At 41.3% G+C, this 23,323-nt stretch overlaps 2 protein-coding genes and 1 non-coding gene across 5 annotated transcripts in view; 2 read left to right on the top strand and 1 right to left on the bottom strand.

Annotated features, from left to right (window-relative positions):
* The first annotated feature begins 35 nt into the window (after window positions 1–35).
* On the top strand, window positions 36–22,243 carry LRRIQ4 (leucine rich repeats and IQ motif containing 4). Of its 2 annotated transcripts, none has more exons than XM_044945006.1 (5): window positions 36–207; window positions 4,336–5,386; window positions 10,704–10,877; window positions 12,105–12,243; window positions 22,106–22,243. In XM_044945006.1, the coding sequence occupies exons 2-5, from the start codon at window positions 4,367–4,369 to the stop codon at window positions 22,108–22,110; spliced, it is 1,338 nt and encodes a 445-aa protein (XP_044800941.1). In that variant the 5' UTR covers window positions 36–207; window positions 4,336–4,366; the 3' UTR covers window positions 22,111–22,243. The 2 variants fall into 2 exon arrangements, with proteins under 2 accessions (XP_044800941.1, XP_044800936.1); XM_044945001.1 differs by lacking the exon at window positions 22,106–22,243 and adding an exon at window positions 19,588–19,664.
* Window positions 1,108–1,197, top strand: TRNAY-GUA. Its single transcript is given in 2 exon segments — window positions 1,108–1,144; window positions 1,162–1,197. It is a non-coding gene; the product is annotated as a tRNA-Tyr (tRNA).
* LRRC31 (leucine rich repeat containing 31) overlaps window positions 21,510–23,323 on the bottom strand; it is a 28,860-nt gene continuing 27,046 nt past the window's right edge. The window contains exon 10 of one of the 2 annotated variants that reach the window (XM_006055959.3): window positions 21,510–22,462. In XM_006055959.3, the coding sequence (XP_006056021.2) occupies window positions 22,107–22,462 (356 nt within the window). In that variant the 3' untranslated portion in view covers window positions 21,510–22,106. The remainder of the gene's footprint in view (window positions 22,463–23,323) is intronic. The other variant, XR_006551921.1, reaches the window with a different exon arrangement.

Here is a 23,323-nt window from a genome sequence, read left to right as displayed (position 1 = left end):
GAAGATCCCCTGGAAAAGGAAATGACAACCTACTCTAGTATTCTGGCCTGGAGAATCCCATAGACAGAGAAGCCTGACGGGCTACGGTCCATAAAGTCACACAGAGCCGGACACGACTGAAGTGACTTCGCACACGCACAGGGGAGACATCTGAAACATCTCAGGAGTTTGAGGAGTGAGGAGACAGAACCCAGCGTTAGTTACCAGGTAAATGGGTCAGGATTTGGTACGTGGGCCTGGGGGAGAGGACACAAGGAAGGAAGAAAGGAAGGCCTTCTGTCTGGGGTTGCCACAGGTCAAAGAGAAGGAAGTGAAAGGGCCTTGCAGACGACTCTGGAGCCAGAGACTCCTTGTCTGAAAAATGTGCGAGGAAGATCCTCAAGGTAAAAACAGGTCATTTATGAAGTTTATTATTTTCAAAGGTGAAAAAGAAAATATCTGAGTCCTCTCTGCCTCCCACTACCCAGCCAGGCATGAGCTCCAGACTGTGCTCCACTGCTGAGAAATTGTGCCAGGCAAGGTAGATGTCTCTTGAAACACTTTGTAACCCGCAGATTTTAAGCACCACTGCAAGTAGTTCTTCAGATTAAACATGATGGTAGAAAAGACAAGTATGTTTTCATTTACCCCATGTGCTACCAGCAAAGTTGAAAGGTAGCCTGAAATACTGAGATGTGAATGTAGGTACCGTTCAGCACATTCCCTTCCCTGTGCTGCTGCTGTTTAGTCGCCAAGTCGTGTCTGACTTTTTGTGACCCCATGGAATGTAGCCTGCCAGGCTCCTCTGTCCACGGCAAGAATGTCGGAGTGGGTCGCCATTTCCTTCTCCAGGGGATCTACCCAACCCAGGGATAGAACCTGCATCTCGTGTCTCCTGCATTGGCAGGTGTCTTCTTTACCACTAGTGACACCTGGGAAGGCCCTTGAATTACTCATAAACTTCTCAGTAATACTGGGTTGTAAAAGTACATCCAGAAAGCAATCCCTAGTTAAAAATAGCCAATAAAGAATCAATCTTCCCTATTCTTATTTACTGGCAGCTGTTGTAAATCCTGGCTTTATAACTTCCTTTATTAAGTCCACTAAAAATGCACATACAGTGCAATTCCTTCGATAGCTCAGTTGGTAGAGCGGAGGACTGTAGTGTGAAGTTTCTCAGGCATCCTTAGGTCGCTGGTTCGAATCCGGCTCGAAGGAATTGACATTTTGGACTTCCCTGATGGCTCAGAAGGTAAACAATCTGCCTGCAATGCAGGAGACCTGGGTTTGATCCCTGGGTTGGGAAGATCCACTAGAGAAGGAAATGGCAACCCACTCCAGTATTCTTGCCTAAAGAATTCCATGGACAGAGGAACCTAGTGGGCTACACTCCATGAAGTCACAAAGAGTCAGACATGACTGAGCAACTAACAAGAATGCATATACAATATAAACAGCTTTCATAGGGCTATCAACTTGATTCCAAACACAAGTGGGATATGATTCATGTGAGCTAATACACACACAGAGACCTTCTAGGCAGATCTCATCATGGAACAGGCTGAATGTTAAGAGAAATAAGTTCTTTTATCTGTCTGGAAGCCCAGACATACTTGTGCTGCTGCTGCTGCTAAGTCACTTCAGTCATGTCTAACCTTAATTAGAGTGGCCAGTGCACACAGATTTTCCCCAGATAACTCTGTTGGAAGACTGAAAAAGAAAAACCAAGCCTGAACCTTCACATCCAAGAAGATTTTAATTAAAACCAGGTTTCTGGAGAACAAATGATGTTAAAAACCCAGGTGAGGAAGTGACTGTGGGTCAGTCAAATGCTGTGCTCGTTCTCCCACTTCCTACTGTGTCTTGAGAAGAGCCTTTCGGTGGTTCTTTACTTGTGAAACAGGGATTGTAATAGTACCTCCTTCTTAGAGTTCTTGTGAGGATTAAATAGGTTAAGTAAAACCTAGAACAAGTAACTGTCCTTGGTATTCTCTATTTCTCTTTTATTTATAATTTCTTATTCTTATTTATATTATCACCTCAGTCTGAATACTGTCGATTGCCTAAAAGCCATCAGCACTGTCAGTCATTCGTATTTAGGAAGTGAGATTTTATCCTGTAGGACTCTACACTGTTAGATAAAGACAAAAATGTTAGAGACAACTAGTCCTAGACATAATTTAATCCATGATACATCGTCTCTCTTTTTTGGCCACATGGCTTGTGGGATTCCCTGACTGGGGGATCAAACCCTAACAGGGAATCAAACCCAGGTGCATGGCACTGAAAGCAAGTAATGCTATAACCACTGGACCACCAGGGAATTCCCCATCTTTTTCTTTCTTTAAATAACAGCCACACCATCTCATAACTCTTTGGGGGGCTGTTGCTGCTGCTGGTAAGTCACTTCAGTCATGTCTGACTCTGTGCGACCCCATAGACGGCAACGCGCCAGGCTCCCCTGTCCCTGGGATTCTCCAGGCAAGAACACTGGAGTGGGTTGCCATTTCCTTCTCCAATGCATCAAAGTGAAAAGTGAAAGTGAAGTCACTCAGTCGGTCCGACTCCTAGCGACACCATGGACTGCAGCCTACCAGGCTCCTCCATCATGGGATTTTCCAGGCAAGAGTACTGGAGTGGGATGCCATTGCCTTCTCTGTTTGGGGTGCTAGGTATATAGAAACAAGGATCTGAATCACACACTGCTGTGCTGCAAGGAGCAAAAACATTAAGTGTGGGGCTGGGAATTCACCCCTCTCCATCTTGACTGGGCCTCTATGCTAGATGGGAGGTCTAGTCCTCCAGCACAAAAGACCCCACCCTAGAAGGCAACTCAGAGATGCCACAATCAACCCAGCCACCATCATGTCATAGTCCTTCCTGCCTTCCCCCTTAGGCTGTGCGTGTGTATGTGTGTGCATGTATTCATAACCAAGGGCTTGGTTTGGTTTAGTCACTAAGTTGTGTCTATCTCTTTTGCAACCCTGCGGACCTATTGTTACCAAGCCAGGTTCATTTGCCTGAGAACAAAGCAAGGCAAACAATGAGAGGTGGAGGTTTGCAGCAAAAAATGAGTTTATCATGAATCAGTCAAGTGAGGAGAAAGAACAAATCACAAATCTACCTCCCCAAAGACAAGGGACTCAGTATATTTATGAGACAAAGAAGCAGGGTGGCCTGAGGTATGGGGAGCATGGGGAAAGGTGATTGTAGATTTTAAAAAGTGAGATAATTGTCCTTCTGTACAGGCACAACTAAGCTATCCGCTGCCTCCTGGGATACATGCTCAGAATTTGGTGGCATTAGCTCACTGGGGGCAGGGTTCTCGAGCTTCTGATGGCCAATGGTCACCGATCAAACACGCATACCCAGGTACATGGTCAGTACTGCCAACCAGTCTTAACTGGCTCGGGTGCCAACTGGTCAACAGCTGACTCCAAGTTCCTGAAAAACAAACTGGGCAAACATCTCAAGACTCTTAGTGAGAGATACAATCCATAGTGGTGGTGAAGGGTCTTAAAATTGTTTAGGCTACACAATGCTTTTTGTTAAAAAAAACAAATTGAGCTTGGTCGGTGAAAACAGGTTAGTTTTTTATTTATTAAGCAAGTTATAGTTTAATGGATCTAACTGATAACTACCCTTGGTTTCACAGATTCTAATCCATCATGCCAACTCGCACATGGCTGTTACCTATGCCTATAGAAGGCTTGATCATCCACCTGCCAGTCCTAAAACTTAAAAGTTCTACCAGGCACGAAGGTGCCCACTGGTCTCTCCTTATTTAGAAGGGCAGTTCATCTTTTGAATTTAATTCTATTGGCCTTTACATCTACAACTTTATGCTGGATTTAAGGGAAAATGCAGTTTTTGTTTTGTTTTTTTTGGCTACATGGCTTGCAAGATATCAGTTCCCCACCCAGGAATTGGACCCGGGTCACAGCAGTGAAAGCCTGGAATTCTCTCCTCTAGAGCACCAGGGAACTCCCCCAAATGCAATATTTTAAAATGCTATTTTTTCCTAGTGTTTTCTCAGTGTTTATGGTAAGAGCAATGATCTTTTGCAGTCTTCTATACCTCCAACCTGAAAATAGAATCAAAATAGGCATTTCTAAAAACTGAAATTAGACAACCCAATTTTTTTTTATTAATATGAGTCAACCTAGGTTAGGAGAAAGAGGAATCTACACTTCGATGTATCTTCCAACATGAAACACAAAAACCTACATTTTATGTTGTGTCACAGTGAGCACTAAATTTAATCAACTAGATTTTAATTTTGTTTCTCTTAAGGATACTAAATCTGGTGACAGGTAAAACTCTGATACATTTTTCTTTCTTTTCACAATATTTCAGATTTTGAATATTTGAACTTTCCATCAGAATAATGTCAAGTGACAGCGAAAAATACGAACATTCGTCTAGAATTCACCAGAAAAGTGATCCACAGCAGGTCTCTGATAGGATATTTTTCATTGACGCTTCGAATCAGAGCTTGCTTACTATTCCAGAAGACATTTTAGCATTAAGAGAATTAGAGGAAGTGCATTTGGAAAACAACCTGATTGCAGAAATCCCTAAGGATATTCAGCATTTAAGGAAGATCAGGGTTCTCTACCTGAACAAGAACAAGTTGAAGAGTCTATGCCCGGAGATGGGAAGGCTGAGCAACCTAGAGGGCCTGGACCTGAGCGACAACCCGATAGAAGCCTCGTCCCTGCCGGTGCTTAGCGGCATCCGCCAGCTCCGCGAGCTCCGCCTCTACCGCACCGACCTAGCGGACATCCCCGTCGTCATCTGCAAACTCCTTCACCACCTCGAGCTGCTCGGACTGGCCGGAAACCACCTGAAATCTCTGCCCAAGGAAATAGTGAACCAGACCAAACTGAGGGAGATCCACCTGAAGCATAACCAATTTGCAGCGTTCCCTCTGGAGCTGTGTGGTCTCTACAACCTGGAGATCATCGACCTGGATGAGAACAAACTCACGGTCATCCCGGAAGAGATTGGGAACCTGACAAAGCTGAAGAAGTTCTACGTGTCCTACAACAGCCTGGCTGTTCTCCCCGAGTCGCTGGGCCGGTGCACCAGGCTGTCGGTGCTGGACCTCTCTTACAACCGCCTCCACGCCCTCCCGCACACCCTGGGCGAGCTCTCGCAGATGACGGAGGTGGGGCTGAGTGGGAACCACCTGGAAAAGATCCCGCGCCTCCTCTGCAGGTGGACCTCGCTCTTCCTGCTCTACCTGCGCAACACCGGCCTGCGGGTGCTGCGCCGCTCCTTCCGGCGCCTGGTTAACCTGCAGTTTCTCGACCTCAGCCAGAACTTTCTGGAACATTGTCCGTTGCAGATCTGTTCGCTGAAGAACCTGGAAGTCTTGGCCCTGGATGATAATAAAATATGCCAGGTACTGATTCCTTTCCTGGCTGTCACTATGCTGCCTGGCCCTACATTGGTGTGGTTCCGTGTCTAAACATCAGAAAATTCGAGCTGAGTTTATGAGTGAAAATCGGGATTGACAAATCTCTCCAACAAGGTCATCATGTTACCTTTCCCGCCTGAATAGCAGTAGTAATCATAATGGTAGCTGATGTTTATTTGCAGTATGTAGGTGCCAGTCACTGGGCTAAATGTTTTTTGTGTGTTATCACATTTAATCCTCACAATGACTTTTTTTAAATTTAAATAGTCTTTCTTTTTTAGGATAGTTTCAGATTTATAGTAAAATTGAGGACATATTTCAGAGAACTTTCATATATTCCACACTGAGATTCCCCAACAATTAACATCTTAGATTACTATGGTACATTTGTTACAATTAATAAACCAATATTGATACACTTTTATTCACTGAAGTCCATAATTTATCCATGTTTCCTTAGTTTTGATCTAATCTTTTTCCGTTCAGGATCCCATCCAGGTTTCTGCATTACGTTTAGTTTTTGCGTCTCCTTAGCTCTTCTTGGCTATGAGGGTTTTTCAGGCTTTCCTTGTATCTGATGACCTTGCCAGTTTTGAGATGTACTGGCAAGGTATGCTGTAGGATGCCCCCACTATTGGAATTTGTTTGATTTTTTTCTCATAAGACTGGAGTTATTGGTTATTGGGAGGAAATTAATTTATACATTTGTAATACAGTTATATTGTCTTGTTACACTCTGCTTTCCTTCCTGAGATCTTCTGACTTCCTGCATGATTTTTTTCTTAAATTGCATACATTACTCACAATGATTTTCTGATGTGAGTGATATTATCCTCAATAATATAGGAGGAGAATGAGGCATGGGGCTTTTAATGTGTCAAGGCCACACACCTGTACCTGATAGAGTCAGAATACCAATCCATACAATTAGACTGCAGGGTTCATCTTCCAGAGTTCTGACACATGCAACCTTAGGCCCTAATGTTCCAAAATCAGATATCTGCAAAACCAGATCAGTCCCCAGAGAAGCTCTCCCATATGTGTGCAGGGTGGTGTGTTCAGACATTCATCATAGTATTGTTGATAATCATGGCTTATGGGCAATAATGTGAATGTCAGTTGGGAGAGGAATTTGCAAGTAAATTGTGATATATTTATAAAATGGAATACTATACAATAATTTAAGTGAACTGGAGTTATATGTGCCAATGTGGATAGATCTCAAAACTGTGATGTTTATTAAAAGTAAAACACCTAATTACAGAATATTATGCCACATAGAAATCTTTAATCACACAAAACTACATACACAACATATAAAACATATTTTATGTCCCCTGCATTGCAAGGAAGATTCTTAACCTCTGGACCACCAGGAAAGCCCCTTATTGTTTTTTAATATTTGAAAATTTGAAAGAACAGAGTTCTTTTAAAAGCAAAAGACTATTCTGGAGAGAAAGAATAGAAGGTTTAGAAACCAACAACGCTAACCAAATATCATGTCTGTTTTTCCTGGTTGTGAACAACACTCTTAATGTGTATCTCATACATTGTAAAAGTCCTAGCTTTAAAGTTGTTTTTTGTGTTTTTTTTTTAATCTTTTACTTGATTTTCAACTTTTAGAACTTTGGGATTTTTTGTTTTGTTTTCCTCATTGTTAGAGAGTTTCAAAACTGGAAGTAAACATTTTGATGATGACTTTAAGATTTAGGAAGAGGATCTAGTACTTAATTTTGACTTATTATAGGTAGCAACCCATCTTGGAGGATTTTAGAGGTTCTATGAGAAGGCCTCTGCCTATCCCCAACTCTTCTGCTGCCGATGTAAGAATTCCTGTTACAGTGAGCAAAGTCTGTCATTCCATAGTGGGAGTGAAAGTATCAGAATAGAAAGTGCCCTTGGGAAGTATAACACAGTTCACTTAAATCCTATTGAGTCATGAATGATACCTAATCCTTTCCTGTGACTTTTTAAGAGGTCAGGGTGGAGGAGAGAATCACACACAGATGTGTGTGTGTGTGATTAGCAAAGATTCAGTTCAGTTCAGTCGCTCAGTCGTGTCCGACTCTTTGCAACCCCATGAACCGCAGCATGCCAAGCCTCCCTGTCCATCACCAAAGATTTCAGTTCAGTTCAGTCTTTCAGTCATGTCTGACTCTTTGCGACCCCAGGAATCGCAGCACGCCAGGCCTCCCTGTCCATCACCAACTCCCGGAGTTCACTCAGACTCACGTCCATTGAGTCAGTGATGCCATCCAGCCATCTCATCCTCTGTCATCCCCTTCTTCTCCTGCCCCCAATCCCTCCCAGCATCAGAGCCTTTTCCAATGAGTCAACTCTTTGCATGAGGTGGCCAAAGTACTGGAGTTTCAGCTTTAGCATCATTCCTTCCAAAGAAATTCCAGGGCTGATCTCCTTCAGAATGGACTGGTTGGATCTCCTTGCAGTCCAAGGGACTCTCAAGAGTCTTCTCCAACACCACAGTTCAAAGATTAGCCTCATCCAATATCAAGCTTTACTGCAAGTCAGACTGCACCGAAACGTGGATATGTTCAGTGTTACTATGTTGAACATGGAAATTTCCATGTACCAGTATTTATGATTCTTCAGTTTTTATGATGGTATTACTGTGTTTTTTGTCTTCCTTTCTGAATTTCCTATTATTCCAGTCCCTCTAGGAACCTCCCAATCATTTCTCTAATGACATGTGACCTTTAAGCCAGCTTCTTCTCTCTCTCTCCCACCAGCCTGGTAGGCTGCAGTCCATGGGGTCGCTAAGAGTCGGGCATGACTGAGCGACTTCACTTTCACTTTTCACTTTCTCTCTCCCACCCCAATTTACCTCATGGACTTTTGGCACTTGAAGCACAAGGACTTACTGGCACTTTAGCCAGTAGCTTTTTCTTGCCTAGATGGAGGCAAAAATAGCTGACTTTTCATGTATACCTACATGGATTTTATGTGTATGGTCCATTCCTATTGTTGACTGAAAAAGTGATGGACAACCTAAAAGTTGAGAACTGTTTTATTTGGTGGACAGAACTGAGGACTTAAGCCCAGAAAGCAGCCTCTCAGATAGTTCAGAGGGACTGCTCCACTGAGATAAGGGAGGAGCCAGGATATGTAGGACTTTTCACAACAAAGAACACGTGGTCCGAACTTCATATGATTTAACTGTTAATTAAAGAAATTAATTAACAAATTCTGACTTCCCTGGTAGTTTAGTGGCTAAGACTCTGTGCTCCCAATGCAGGGGGCCCAGGTTCAATCCCTGATTGGGAAACTAGATCCCACATGCCACAACTAAGACCAAGTACAGTCAAGAAACAAAAACAAAACAAAAACATTCATCCCTAAAGAAAACCAAATTCTCAAGTTAATGAATTCAGTACTTTTCTATATATGGGAAGATGCAAGAGTCTGGGTTCATTGAAATCATGTATTTCAATGACTTCATTGAAATCATTCTTTTGATATGAGCCTTAGCTATCTAAGGCCAGTATTCTGTTCTTCCCATCCTGAGTTGCCTCAGGGTTCATGGTCCAGTGGCTGCAGTGGCGCAATGGTTGCTACATCCTTTGTTGACTGATTTGGCAGGCAACATTTTACGTTCACACAATTAAGGGAGAAAACTCAAGTTTCAGAATGGCTACGGCTCAGTTATACTGTCAGCAATAATTGCTCTCCCTTGATTCTCTGCAGGCTTTCTGTACATCCAAATATATTTCTGCTATAATATGACTATGATGGTATTAATTATTGGCTCTTGAATATCTTGGGAAAAAAATCTTTAGATATTCAGTGGGCTTTTGAAAAAGTAATGCTAAACCCATGAGCTAAGAATATAGCAGTACAAATGAAATGACTGGGTTATAATGAAGTGGTTAGGTTGATAAATCTTTCCCTGTTATTTAGGACTGCATTAAATGCAGACACTTTGCATTGAAAGGATCTAAGGGCCTGATGAAGAATTTGGAAATAGCAAAGAAGGAAAGCTTAAACATCAGTTTCTCTGGACTTTGACTTGTTCTGAGTTTTCTTTTTCTAGATGTAAATAAAACTGAAAATGTTTTATAACTTTTTAAGAAAATGAGCCCTCACCTTACATAACAAAGAGGAAAATGCCTTATGGTTTATTCCAAGTGTTTGAAACTTTTGCCTATAGGACAAAAGAAAGCCTACTATGGGGATAATCTATTCACTAATTATTTACCTATTCCACCCATCTAGGGAGAGGTTGGGTTGAGCTGAACTCTACTAACCATTCTCATGAAAAATAGAATGGCAGGTTAGGGAATGGGTGGAAGGAAAGCCAAGGTTTAAGCAGGGACCTGTGAGAAAAGGTTGCCCAGTGAAGAATCGAGCCAGGTAACAGAAGTGGTTCAAAATGAATTAAGTTATTAACATTCAGAGTTGGGCCTTTTTTTCCTACAAGAAAATAGGCATCTACGTAACTTATTCCGTAGGGTGATTGTGTCATGTATTTAAAGAATGAGATTTTCCATGTGGCTCCAGAGGGCCAGCAAGAGGTCAATAGGGGATGTATTAGTGACACAGATTTTGACAGGAGAAGGAAATCCGAGTATGTAGAAGGAAATCCAAGTGGTCTTCATCCAATGATCTTTTCATCCCAGGAGGTAGTGTTTAAGTAAGAGCTGGATGGCTAGCTATGGAACATATCCAACCACCATAGTAGAGGGTAAGAACAGGGACCTTTTTAAGGCCTTCCAACTCTGAAAGTCTAGGAATTTGTGCAATGCCTGCCTAATACCAGGGCACATAGCCTTGGGATTCACTGCAGGGCAGAAGATATGATTATAATGGTCTTCATTGTTTCCTTCCAACTGGTATTTTAACTAAGGTTTCCAAATTGCTGACCTAAAGCCTTTTAGGATGGACATCACATCACTAAATTGATCAGTGCCAATAACTGAATTAACTATGAATATTATAGTTGCAATGGTATACTAATAAGCTTTGTACTTTTTCTTTCAGTAGTGTCAAGCATTTGCTACACCATAGTTGAAAAATTTGCAATAACATAGGTTAAAAATTGCTCTAACTTTATCCAGAGCATGAAAGTAAAGAGCACAGAGGTTGGGGAAAAGGTAGAACTCCAGACTTTAGATCTACAAGTACAAATACTATAGATGGCAAACATATGGGCCAACTTTGCATCTGCAGGAGATGCTAAATTGCTCCCTTTAAAAAAAAAATCTTCCTCAAAACTAAAAGCCCAATTTATTTTCTTACTTTTAAAAATAATCCTGATCTGAAACTTATCTTTTTGAAATATTTCCAGTTACCTTCGGACTTCGGTTCACTTTCAAAACTGAAGATTCTTGGACTAACGGGAAATCAGTTCTCTTCATTTCCGAAAGAGATCCTTTCTTTAGCATCTTTAGAGAAATTATACATTGGCCAAGATGAGGGAGCCAAGCTTACCCATCTGCCAGTATGCATTCAGAGACTACAGGTAAGCCTCCCCAAATGAGCAGGCAAAGAAGTATATGCCCACTGATTCCTTGGCTGATATGAGAAAACATGGCTGTATTCTCACAGGTTGCATGTGGAATCATCTATACTAGATTTCTAGCTCCCAACAAGTAGTCATTATTACACTTTGAGGCTTCCACTGTCTTCCTGAACAACCACAGGATCCACACTTGAACGTTTTATTGTGACTGGTCTTGGATATGTCAGGGCATACTCATTCCTTCTGTGTGGTTTGGCATGTTTTATTTGCAAAATTGAGCCATACCGCTCTCCAATTAATTTCCACTTTTAAAAAGTATTCTCTGAAAGTTGTACTACTTTGAAGTTAAAGTGTCATATAGATGATGTGGCCAGGAATCTGCATTTTACATGAGTCTGATTCCCCTTCCTGCATGGTGGAAAGCATATCATGGTTGATTTAACCATTGCAACGGGTTCATGCTGAAGATGGGTCCACAGCACTATGCTAAACCCCAGCAAAGCAACATAGCATTATTCAAAGTAGCTATACCAATGTGTCTTTATGTATGCATGCTTTAAAGCATGATTTTTTTCATGTTCCTGGTGCTACACTTTTAATAATAATAAAGTAGGTGTAAGCCACTACATAGCTCCCAGCCATGGAACTGAGTAATGATATACACAGCATGGGTACTTCTCACCTCTTCCTAATTCTTCCTTCCTTTGCTCTGTGTTCACAGAACTCCTTTCATCAATTTGCTCCTTGTACGTGTCATGCCACACTCTCCAGAATCTTAGGGTGAAATGCAAACATTAAATTTTTATCCAGTGAATCTGAAAATAGTCAACCTGTTCTCTGTACATTTTGGCTCCTTCCACATGGGCGATGTTGGATTGATAACTGAGGCAACTGCAGTTCTATAGCAACTGCCACAGATAATTAGCTATTAAAAGGGAACAAATTATATTTGTAGTTAAATGATCCAAATTGTTTTTCTGCATTAAGTTATAGTGAAACAAATAAACACTAGATTCCCATGTTCTCTTTTCCCTACATACCTGGGAACCATGACTAATGGCTTAACTCAAGTATAATTATATTTTTTTGTTGACGATTCTTTAAATGTGTTTTCCCCTTAATCCTAATGAATAATATTCCCATTGAAAGAACATGGGAACTCATAGGTGGTTCTAGTTACCATAATTCTTTTATTATGGTACGATAACATACTCTTCTGTTATTCAGAATCTTAAAGAGCTGTATATTGAGAACAATCATCTCGAGTACCTGCCTGTATCCTTGGGATCAATGCCTAACTTGGAAGTTCTTGACTGCCACTGCAATCTAATTAAGCAACTCCCAGATGCTATTTGCCAAGCACAAGGTGAGAAATCTTTGTAGATCTACAACCCAGTGGAGTTTGAGTAGCATTTCCCATGATGGAAGACATCTTTGTACTACTAAAGATCAGTCTCAATGTTGAGGAGACTTCCCTGGTGGCTCAGATGGTAAAAGCTGCTGCCTACAATGCAGGAGACCTTGGTTCAATCCCTGGGCTGGAAAGATCCCCTGGAGAAGGAAATGGCTACCCACTCCAGTACTCCTGCCTGGAAAATCCCATGGACGGAGGAGCCTGGTAGGCTACAGTCCGTGGGGTCGCAAAGAGTCAGACATGACTGAGCAACTTCACTTTTCAATGTTGAGAGCTTATACCTACCCTGTAATCTCCTTGCAGAGCTTCTTAGGTGGTAATACGGAGAAGGCAAGGTACCTGATTGGTACAGCTAAAAGCCACACAAAGGCAGTTAGTTTACTGGGAATTGAAAAGAAAATATCTACTGCTATTAAGATTGGCATTCATCCTCATAGCCATTATACTGTGAACCAGAACTTACTGAATACCTATTATCTGCCAGAATTTGCAGAGAAGGCAATGGCACCCCACTCCAGTACTCTTGCCTGGAAAATCCCATGGACGGAGGAGCCTGGTGGGCTGCAGTCCATGAGGTTGCTAAGAGTCGGACACAACTGAGCAACTTCACTTTCCCTTTTCACTTTCATGCATTGGAGGAGGAAATGGCAACCCGCTCCAGTGTTCTTGCCTGGAGAATCCCAGGGACGGCGGACCCCGGTGGGCTGCTGTCTTTGTGGTCGCACAGAGTCGGACACGACTGAAGCGACTTAGCAGCAGCAGCAGCAGCCAGAATTTGGGCTTGGGGGTCCTGTAGTAAATTTGCATTAGATCACTAAGTCACTTACAAGAGAAAGGAAAAGGATTGACCCAGAGTAATAAAATTATCAAGGCAGTTGGGGCTGGGGGGGTTGGGGGTGGACCTATTTGATTGCCATGAAAAATCATACATCATTCATATTTGAATATGCAAAGATTTTCCACTAGGCTAAACCACTCTGTATTTGTAAAATAACAGGTTTTTGCTGAGATCCTCCTAGAACCAGATTTTTAAAAATGTTTATTTGCCATATTGTGCTGAATCTTCAGGTTTATAGATATATTTTCAAACTGTGACTATTCTTTAATGAAAGAAAGATGAAGGAATATGAGTGGATTCTGTTGCCTACTCATGGGACATTCCAAGATTAGCAGCAGGACTTCCCTAGTGGTCTAGTGGTTAAGAATCCACCTATCGATGCAGGAGTCACGGTATCAATTCCTGGTCTGGGAAGATCCCACAAGCAAGTAGGCCCATGCACCACAACTACTGAAACCCAAGCTCCCTACAGCCAGTGCTCTGCAGCAAGAGGAGACACTGCAATGAGAAGCCCACACCCCACAACTAGGGTGTAGCTCCCACTTGTTGCAACAAGAGCAAGCCCACATGCAGCAACCAAGACCCGGCACAGCAAAAGATAAATTCAAAAAAAAAGCATGGCCACAGGGTTGGATCTGCGACACTCCTTAGTCATCTCCTGATTCTGTCCTTAACCTCTGGAGGAATGGAACAGTCTCAACATTTTTTAGTATTTACTATTTTCCTGTCTCTAACACTTATTTACACTGACTTCAACAACTCTGAGTTGTTATAAAACATTAAATTTTTTTGTTACATGGTCTAACAGGAAATACACATTTCAAAGTGTTTGGACTAAGCAATGTATGCTTTAATTTTGCTAGTTTTTAAGACATTATTTTTTAAAAAATAATTTCAGCTTTGAAAGAATTACGCTTCGAGGACAACTTGATCACTTATCTTCCAGAGAATTTGGATAGTCTAGTGAATCTAAAAGTTCTGACACTAACGGGCAACCCCATGGAAGAACCCCCAATGTCAGTGTGTGCCAAAGGCACTGAAGCTGTATGGGAATACCTTAAAGAAAGGAGAAGTATGAAAGAATTGGCAACAAAGGTAAAATAAGCAATGATTTTGGAGAACATATTCACAGTTGCTTGGAGAAGGGTATTGCTAAACTTTACAGATTATCCTATAGGGCTGCTCTTTGCACATCTACATTTTGAGAATTGTGATTCTTACTTATTGAATATTTTTACATCCCCAGGCCTAAGCAAGAGATTTTTAAACAAAAATCCTAGCATTTTTTTGTCTTTTCTGTTCCTTTTCTCTTTGTCAGATAAGAAGCCAACAAACAGGCAAAAGAAACCAAAACTTCAAACCCCCAAATGATCTAAAACTGTTGGACTAGTCACTGGAGTGAAAGGCTTGTGTTAACTCAGTCAGATAAGCCTGAAAAGTTAAAAATGAAAGCACTGTGGAGCACAGGTCTAGAGGCCAGAGTTGTGCTCTGCCACCAACATAGCTTCAAAGGGTTAAGATGTTCATTGCCCACTAAGCCGTGGAGACATAAGGACACCCCAGAGCCCAGGAATGTGTCCATTACAATCAGTATGCAGTATTCTCCATTCAGCTGGTCCAAGCCTGCATCATCTCACACCCAGATGACTGCATTAGCCCTCCAACTAGTGTCCCTTGTTACTTGCCTGCTTCCCCTACCATATATATTCTTCCACTGAGCAGTCAGACCTACGCTGTTGAAACCTAGGTCAGATCTTGCTGTACTTTGCTGAAATCAACAACTGTCCATTTTACCCCAAATAAAAATTAGTCTTTTGTCTGTAAGACCCTTTATCAATGGCCCTCAATCAAATCAGACCTAACACCCTCCCTTCTCTAATAAACATTATGTGAAACTTCCCTTACTCTTTTTAAATTAGACTCATAGATAACATAAACTACCACAAACATAATTTTAATAAATAAAAACAATGCCCAAACTGTAATACAAAAGAAAAGTAGTTTATATTGAAATATTAATTTTAGTATGTATATACTCAGGGATGACTACACTGGAAGAATGAAATTACTTACCGTTTTTAGGATACTTCCTAGAAGTAATTTGAACAATGTACCCTCTTGCACATTTTAAAATTGATATTAGACCTTTTTGTGTCATTAAGTTTAGTCATTGCAAAGGATTTACTTTGATATCAATAAACATCAATTTACAAAATATTTGAACAAACTCTTGACATGCAAAAATTTTGTCATTTATTTTTCTTCTTTTTTTTATTTTTATTTTTTTTAATTTTTCTTCTTGAACATGTATTTCCATTCTACTTTCCCTTTAGAATTGACCTTAATGTGTGTGTGTGTGTGTGTGTGTGTGTATAATCTAAATAATTTACAAATCACCTTTCATATTTCTAGGCTACAAAAATTTTATGTAAATTAAACTTTTTTCCTATGATCATAACATTTTAACATTCTGGATTGCGTCTTTGTGCAATTAGTAGTAGTATAAAATTGACCAAAACAATATAAAATCTAGTATAAATTTTGATATTCAATTATTTGATGTATAGGATTTTTGGAAAGATTTTTTTTCACATAGTTTATATGTTGTTGTTGTTCAATTACTAAGTTGTGTCCAACTCTTTGTGACCCCATGGGCTGCAGCAAGGCAGGCTTCCCTGTCCTTTATTATCTCCCAGGGCTTGCTCAAATTCATGTCCATTGAGTTGGTGATACTATCTAACTTTCTCATCTTCTGCTGTCCTCTTCTCCTTTCTCCTTCAGTCTTTCCCATCATCTGGGTCTTTTCCAATGAGTCAGTTCTTCACATCAGGTGGCCAAAGTATTGGAGCTTCAGCTTCAGTCCTTCGAGTGAATATTCAGTGTTTATTTCCTTTAGGATTAACTGGTTTGATCTCCTTGCAGTCCAAAGGACTTTTAAGAGTTTATATGTCCTTGCATAAATATTACTTATTGCTAGAATGAAATAGGGTTTGGCATCAGTTCCATTCCTATTTTTTATTTTACAGAGGAAATGCTGAGAAAGCTTGTTCAAATTCATAAGTTGACAAGGAAAAGAATGGAAAAAATTTGTTTGCCTGTATTGTTTTGCTTTAAATGGCAGTGCTTCACACATCTCTGAATTCCTTCCAGATATAGCCCCCCGAAATTAGATAGTAGGCTCTCAGCTGACAAATCAACTTCAATTTTCTTGAAGGCAAAGAGCTGGAAACCACCTGTCTTATAAAAGGATTGGTTATCCAGTCCTTAGAGCCAACATCAATACTACTATTTTGAATTATCCCTTTTTCAGTGCCCCCAAGGTTTTTGGAGTCTTGGGCAACCCACCCTGGTCAGATTCAAATGGATGAGGGGCTGCCAAAGGGGGAGTTGTGAAGGGGCGGTGGGACTCGAGGTGGGACTGGAGGGTCAGAAGTTATGTTCCTTGGCAGACACATTTTAAGGAGGGGGACGGATGAGAGTTGAAGCTCTGGAAATGAGTTTCTTCCAACCTATCCAAGCCTGCACAAGCTTGGAAAGTCTCTGTGGACCAGAGTAAGGGGCGCACAATTGAACTCTGTTGAATCTTAACACACAAAAAGCCTTGTGAATTTCCGGAATCCCTCTCCTGGGCACTGCTGCTTCCCTGGAAAGTCACCACCTTAGCTGGTCTGCTGCTTTCAGGCTCTGTCTCATCCTTCCCATTTTCGCTCTACTTCAAGCCTCATGCGTGCTTCTGCCTCTCTGTCCAGAGGTGCTTCCCCCCGGGTGTGGGCAAGACTGTGGCCCTCACTTAGTTCAGTCTCTGTTCAAATATCCATACACCTGTCCTCAAGCCCCCTTATATAAAACAGCATACCTCCACCCACCTCATTCATTCATTCATTCAACACATATTTATTGAGCTGCAACTATGTACCTGGCACTGTTCTAGGCACTGGAAATACATTACTGAACAAAATGGGCAAATATTTCTGTCCTCATATTGCTTAAAGCCTGATGTGGTGAGAGTAAGAACATGAAGTGTAACACATAATATATGTTAGAAAGTGATTTCTAAGTGATGTTAGAAAGTGATTATGTTGTTTCTAACATAATCATATGTTAGAAAGTGATTAAGTAGTATTGGAAAAAAGTTCAAGCTAAGGGGAACTGAGGTTGCCAGAAGTTGTGTGTGTGTGTGTGTGTGTATTATAGGGGTTTTATTTTATTTTATTTTTTGGTCAAAACATGTATTTAGATAGGAAAACCTGGTGGGGTTCAGACTGCTCTTCCATTTCACTGGACATCTAAAGTAGCCACTTACTCTATTTAGTCTCCTTCCATCTGATCTTGCTCTGTTAGCTGCTTCTTCCTTTTATTTTTTTAAAATTTTTATTTTATATTGGGGCCTAGTTGATTAATAATGTGTTGATCTCAGGTCTACAGCAAAGTGATTCAGTTATACATATACATGTGTTAATATCCTTTTTCAAATTCTTTTCCCACTTAGGTTGTTACATAACATTGAGCAGAGTTCCCTGTGCTATACAGTAGGTCCTTGTTGGTTATCCATTTTAAATATGCAGTGTGTACACGCCCATCCCAAACTTCCAATCTATCTCTCCCCACAACCCTTCCCCTCTGGTAACCATAAGTTTGTTTTCTAAGTCTGGGAATCTATTTCTGTTTTGTAAATAAACTCATTTGTATCTTAAAAAAAAAAAACATTTATAGAAGTTTCAGTTTAATGAGATGGTCAGTGTAGGATTCTTTGGGAAATTGACTGTCTCAAGCAACTATTACAATATATTACAATAGATCATAGACTGGGTGGCTTGAACAACAGAAATATATTTTCTCACATTCTGGAGGCTTGAAGTCCAGGATCGTGGTGCCAGTATGGTGAGAGCTTCCCTTCCTGCCTCACAGATGCTGCCATTTCACTGCGTCCTCCTATGACAGAGAGAGCAAGCTGTCTGTCTCTTCTTGTAAGAGCACTGATTCCATCATGAGAACCTCACCCTTACGAGCTTATCTAAACCTCATTACCTTACAAGGCCCCGTCTCCAAATACCAACACATTGGGGTTTAAAATTTCAACACATGAATTCGGGGGAACATAACTCAGTTCATAACAATGACAATCAAGCAGGTTATTGAAGAAGTGGAGGCACGAACCATCTGAATATTAGGAAGAGTGTTCCAGGCAGAGAAAGCAGCAAAAGCCAAGGCCCTGAGCTGAGATGGTGCCTATGTGCATCTGAGCAGCAAAGAGGCCTGCATGGCTGGAGCGAGTGAGCAAGGGGAGAGTGAAGAGGTCCGGAGGGTGGGGGAAGATCGATAGGGCTTTGTAAGCAAATGCAAGGACTTGAATTTTGGGTTTTTGTTTGTGTTTTTAAGAAGTGGATTTACTTAGAGAGATACACATTTCAGGTGGTGCAGTGGTAAAGAATCCATCTGCCAATGCAGGAGACGCAAGAGACACAGGTTCAATCCCTGGGTTGGGAAGGTCCCCTGAAGAAGAACACAGCAACCCACTCCAGTATTCCTGCCTGGAGAATCCTATGGACAGAGGAGCCTGGTGGGCTACAGTCCGTGGGGTTGCAAAGAGCTGGACAGGACTGAACTGACTGAGCACACACGTATACACATTCCACAGACAAAATGCTGTTGGTCTCAAAAGGTGAAAAGGACCTTGGGAGAAACACTCCACAGAGAAAGCATTGGCTGTCTCAGAAGGCAAGAGATCAGGACTTGAGTTTTATTCTGAGAGAAATGGGGAGCCACTGGCAGGTATGAAGAGTCTACTAGAGAAGGGATGTTCCTGAGTGGGTATTAGGAAAGAAGATCTCAAGAACACGTGAGGGCTGTATAGCACAGGGGACTCTGCTCAATATTATGTGGCAGCCTGGGTTGGGGGGGAGTTTAGGGGAGAATGGATATTTGTATTCGTTTGGCTGAGTCCCTTCTTTGTTTACCTATAACTATCACAATAGTAATTGGCTATACCCCAATATAAAATAAGTTCAATTAAAAAAAAAGAACAAGTGATGATTACCTGTAGGTAGGAGCACAGGTGGTCCCAGAACAAGAGAGAAGGCAGAGTACAGGCACACCCATTCCCCGTGCTGTGTACTGTTACCTCCATGGCACTTGTCACCATCTGTCAAATTACACAGTCATGTGTTTCTTGTTTATTGTCTTTTCCCCTCACTGGAATGTGAGCTCCACTGACTCAGCGATACTGATAATTCAACTGCTGTTTCCCTAGAACCATGCCTGGCATGTAAGAGCACCAAATACTTCCAAAAGTCTTTGCCTGGATGACTGGCCAACTGAGAAAGAGAGAAGATGAGGTTTAGAGCTTTAGCCATATTCCATTCTCCATATGTTGAAAACCGCGTATCGCATACCAGAACAAAGAGCTGTAACCGTCCCCAGTCCACTGTGATGAGAGCTGATGCTGTTCTTATTTTCAGATTCAGGCTTGGTGGCGTGGCATGATGGTACGCAAAGGACTTGGGAGATTTGAAGAACTGCTAAAATTGCAAAAGAAGGGAAGGAATTCTCCAAAAGATAAGAAAGGAAAGAAAGATGTGAAAGGAAAACCTGTAAAGAAAAATAAATAATTCTATAAATGTACGAATTGAGGTAATGAAACCTGGTGGATTAAGAAGGCAAAATCTCTAGGAATTAGATGCCTATCATACAAAAATTACTCACAGTGTTACAGTTACATAGAAAAATAAAGATTCTTTTACTGAAATGTTTATGGATTAAATGCTTTGATGTCCTGGAATTGCTTCAGAATAAAATCAGAGAGAGATAAGTGTGAATGATCCAAATGAACCAATATGTGTGCTCAGTCACTCAGTCATGTCTGACTCTTTACGACCCCATGGACTGTAGCCCACCAAGCTCCTCTGTCCGTGGGATTATTTTCCAGGCAAAAATACTGGAGTGGGTTGCCATTTCCTTCTCCAGAGGATCTTCCCTACCCAGGGATCAAACCCAGGTCTCCTGCATTGCAGACAGATTCTTTACTGTCTGAGCCACCAGGGAAGCCCTAGAATGAACCAAGATCAGCCATAAATTGGTAATTGTAAAAGCATGTGATAGGTACAGGGAGGTTCACTATACTATCGTGTCTGCCTTTAAAACTCTTAATTATGAAACAATTCATAGGACGATCCAAAGAAATGTACAGAAAGGTCCATGCACCCTTCACCCTTCCTCAGTGTTGACATCCTGCATGACTATGGGAATGGACATCAGTACCACCCACAGAGCTTGTTCAGATTCCATCACTTATACACGCGCTGGCCACGTGTGTGTGTGTGTGTGTGTGTGTGTGCAGTCCAATGCAATTTCCTACATGTAGCTTTTGCGTAGCCGCCACCACGAGCAAGATACGGAAGTGTTCTACCACCGCTTGTGCTATTACTCTCAGGCCCACCTACCACCTTTCTCTCTTCCAGTCCCTAACCTGTAGTTTTATTTCAGGAGGATCATATAAATGGAATCACATAGTAAGTAACATTTGGGGACTGGCCTTTTTATTTTGCATAATTCGCTTCCAGTCCATCCAAGTGGTGCATGTAGCAATAGGTCATTCCTTTCTGGTTGCTGAGCGCTATTGCATAGTTTGCTCACCATTCACCCGTTGAAAGGTGTTTCTCTGTTTCCAGTTTTTGGCTAGTTTGAATAAAGTTGCTCCAAACATTTACTCAGAGAAGTGAAGAATTATTACCTAAAACATCCCCATTTATACTAATCAAGACCCCCTCACCCTGATGACTTTTTCTTTTGGAATAATATTGAGTTCAAATTCAACATGTCCTTCAAGCAATGATTCTAATATGAATTATTAGTGTAGCAAGAAAAAAGCAAAACATAATCTGATTAGAATATATCAGAATAGAAATGTGTGAGCAGATCCCTCTGCCATGCAATGAATTTCATGCTCTAGTAAGAGAAAACCAGAAATTCCCCAAATCACGGACAGCAACACAGGAATTTTAATGAATTAAATAGATTTTATGAGGCAAATTCCATGTCAAAGAAATGCTCACAAGTATTAATAATATGTTAATTTGTTTATTTTAGCAACAAAATATTTTACTTTATTTTAACAAGGTATGTTTTTGTTACTGGGTGTTGAGTTTTTGATCACTTTTAATGAAGATCTGTGTGTCAGTGACCATTATTTGTATTCATGGTTTGTATCTGAGATAAAAGGCTGCTGCTGCTGCTAAGTCGCTTCAGTCGTGTCCGACTCTGTGCGACCCCATAGACGGCAGCCCACTAGGCTCCTCCGTCCCTGGGATTCTCCAGGCAAGAACACTGGAGTGGGTTGCCATTTCCTTCTCCAATGCATGAAAGTGAAAAGTGAAAGTGAAGTCGCTCAGTTGTGCCCGACTCTTAGCGACCCCATGGACTGCAGCCCACCAGGCTCCTCCGTCCATGGGATTTTCCAGGCAAGAGCACTGGAGTGGGGTGCCATTGAGATAAAAGGCAAGAGAACATAAAACAATAAACAACTGAAGGGCATACTTTCTGATGAAAATTACATTTCCATCAGACCACATTGAGACACATATAATGATAAAGATAACATGAAAATGTTCCACAGTTAGAGCCTTTCACATTTTACACACTCACATAAATACACACCCTTATATTTAAAACATTTAGTAAAAGAGGCATAAAATTCTAGGGAAAGAAAAAAGGACATGCGTTACTGGAATCTAAACATTTTGTCAGGCCTAAATAGAAAGTGAACTAACTATATATCCAAACAAATGAAAACCCATTGAAAAATGTCACCCTTGTTTCATAAAATAGAGCATAAAGGCATGTTCATATTAGATTATCCTAGGCATATATTTACAAAGCTCTTGTAACATAAATCACATTAAACAGCCCAGAAGCTGGTATTCCTTTGACTTCACCAGGATTCACTCATGTTCTTTTCTTCTTTCTTTGGGTGACGTGTAGCTTAGTTGAGCCTTGGAAAGTCAGCTTCCTGAAACCCACCATGGTCAAAGTGAATGCTGCTTCTGTGATCTTGGTCAAAGCCTTGAGGTTCCTCCTCCTGTGAAGCTGGGAGAAGCCACCTCTTCATTGCTACCTCAGTGGTCTTGGGAAGTTTGGTCACGGCACTTAGCAAGCGTCTAAACCATTGTCTGCACTTCCTAAAAGTTGATGGCCGAAGGCTGATATCCAGCTCAGTTAATTCCTTGAGGAGCCACAGGTTTTGGCAGAAGATGGTCCATCCTGCCTCACAGATGCTGTCGTTATAACTCAGGTCCAGCTTCTGCAGCCTGGCCAGGTGACCTGTCTGGATTACCGATGCTGAAAAACAAAATCACTCTGCTAAAAGCCAAGAACACTTTCTAGTGCAACTGTTTCCCACTTCCAATAACACAACACACTGGCTCCAGGATTTGTAATAAGAGTGGCACTAAGTAATAGAATGTTATTAGCTAGCAGTTTTTTTCAGGGCATTTGAAATTACTCTGGTAACACCTCTCTGCATCCCATGTACAGCTTGAAAATGGATTTTTTTCTCTTTCCAAATTCCAACCCAAAGAATGTCTTTTCTGGTTGAGTTTATGCTCTCCGCTCTCCTGGAGCCCCAGCTCTTGCTGCAGACTTTCTCTAATTAAATGTGAGGACTGCTCACTGGTTTTAACTCAGGATCATTTGTGAATAGTCTTCTTGCTGTTAAATGCTGTTTCATTATTCATTGTTTATTTATTCATTTTTTATTCAACAGTTATTTGAGTACTTTCCATGGACAAAATATACTTGGATAATTTCTAATTCATGGGTCAATTAGAACCTTTCACACATGGGCCAATTTTTCCTTTGAATAGCACACATTAGGTAGTATCACAGTGCTACCTAAAATGGCTCTTAATAAATAACAGTTAATGAGGAAGCTAAGAAAAGGAGCAAGGAGAGACAGCCAGAGCAGACATGTGCTTCCCTTTTCAGCCAAAAGCAGGAATGGGTTATAGAGATGAGATGGGCAGAATCTCAGAGCTGGAAGGGACCCTGGAGGACTCCTCATTCAACCTCTAGATGGATGATCAGAGAAAAATCCCTCTCACAGCTTCTCTAAGGCGGACCAGCCCAATTCTGCTCCTGAAGCCCCTTTCAGGCTGCCCCAGCAGAGGGAAGCAGCTCTCAGCTGGAGGAAGCCATGCCTCT

Source organism: Bubalus bubalis, chromosome 1 (genome assembly GCF_019923935.1).
Source record: "Bubalus bubalis isolate 160015118507 breed Murrah chromosome 1, NDDB_SH_1, whole genome shotgun sequence".
Classification (NCBI taxonomy): Eukaryota; Metazoa; Chordata; class Mammalia; order Artiodactyla; family Bovidae; genus Bubalus; species Bubalus bubalis.
Note: the sequence above shows the minus strand (reverse complement) of the source record. Positions and strands in the feature narration are given on the sequence as shown.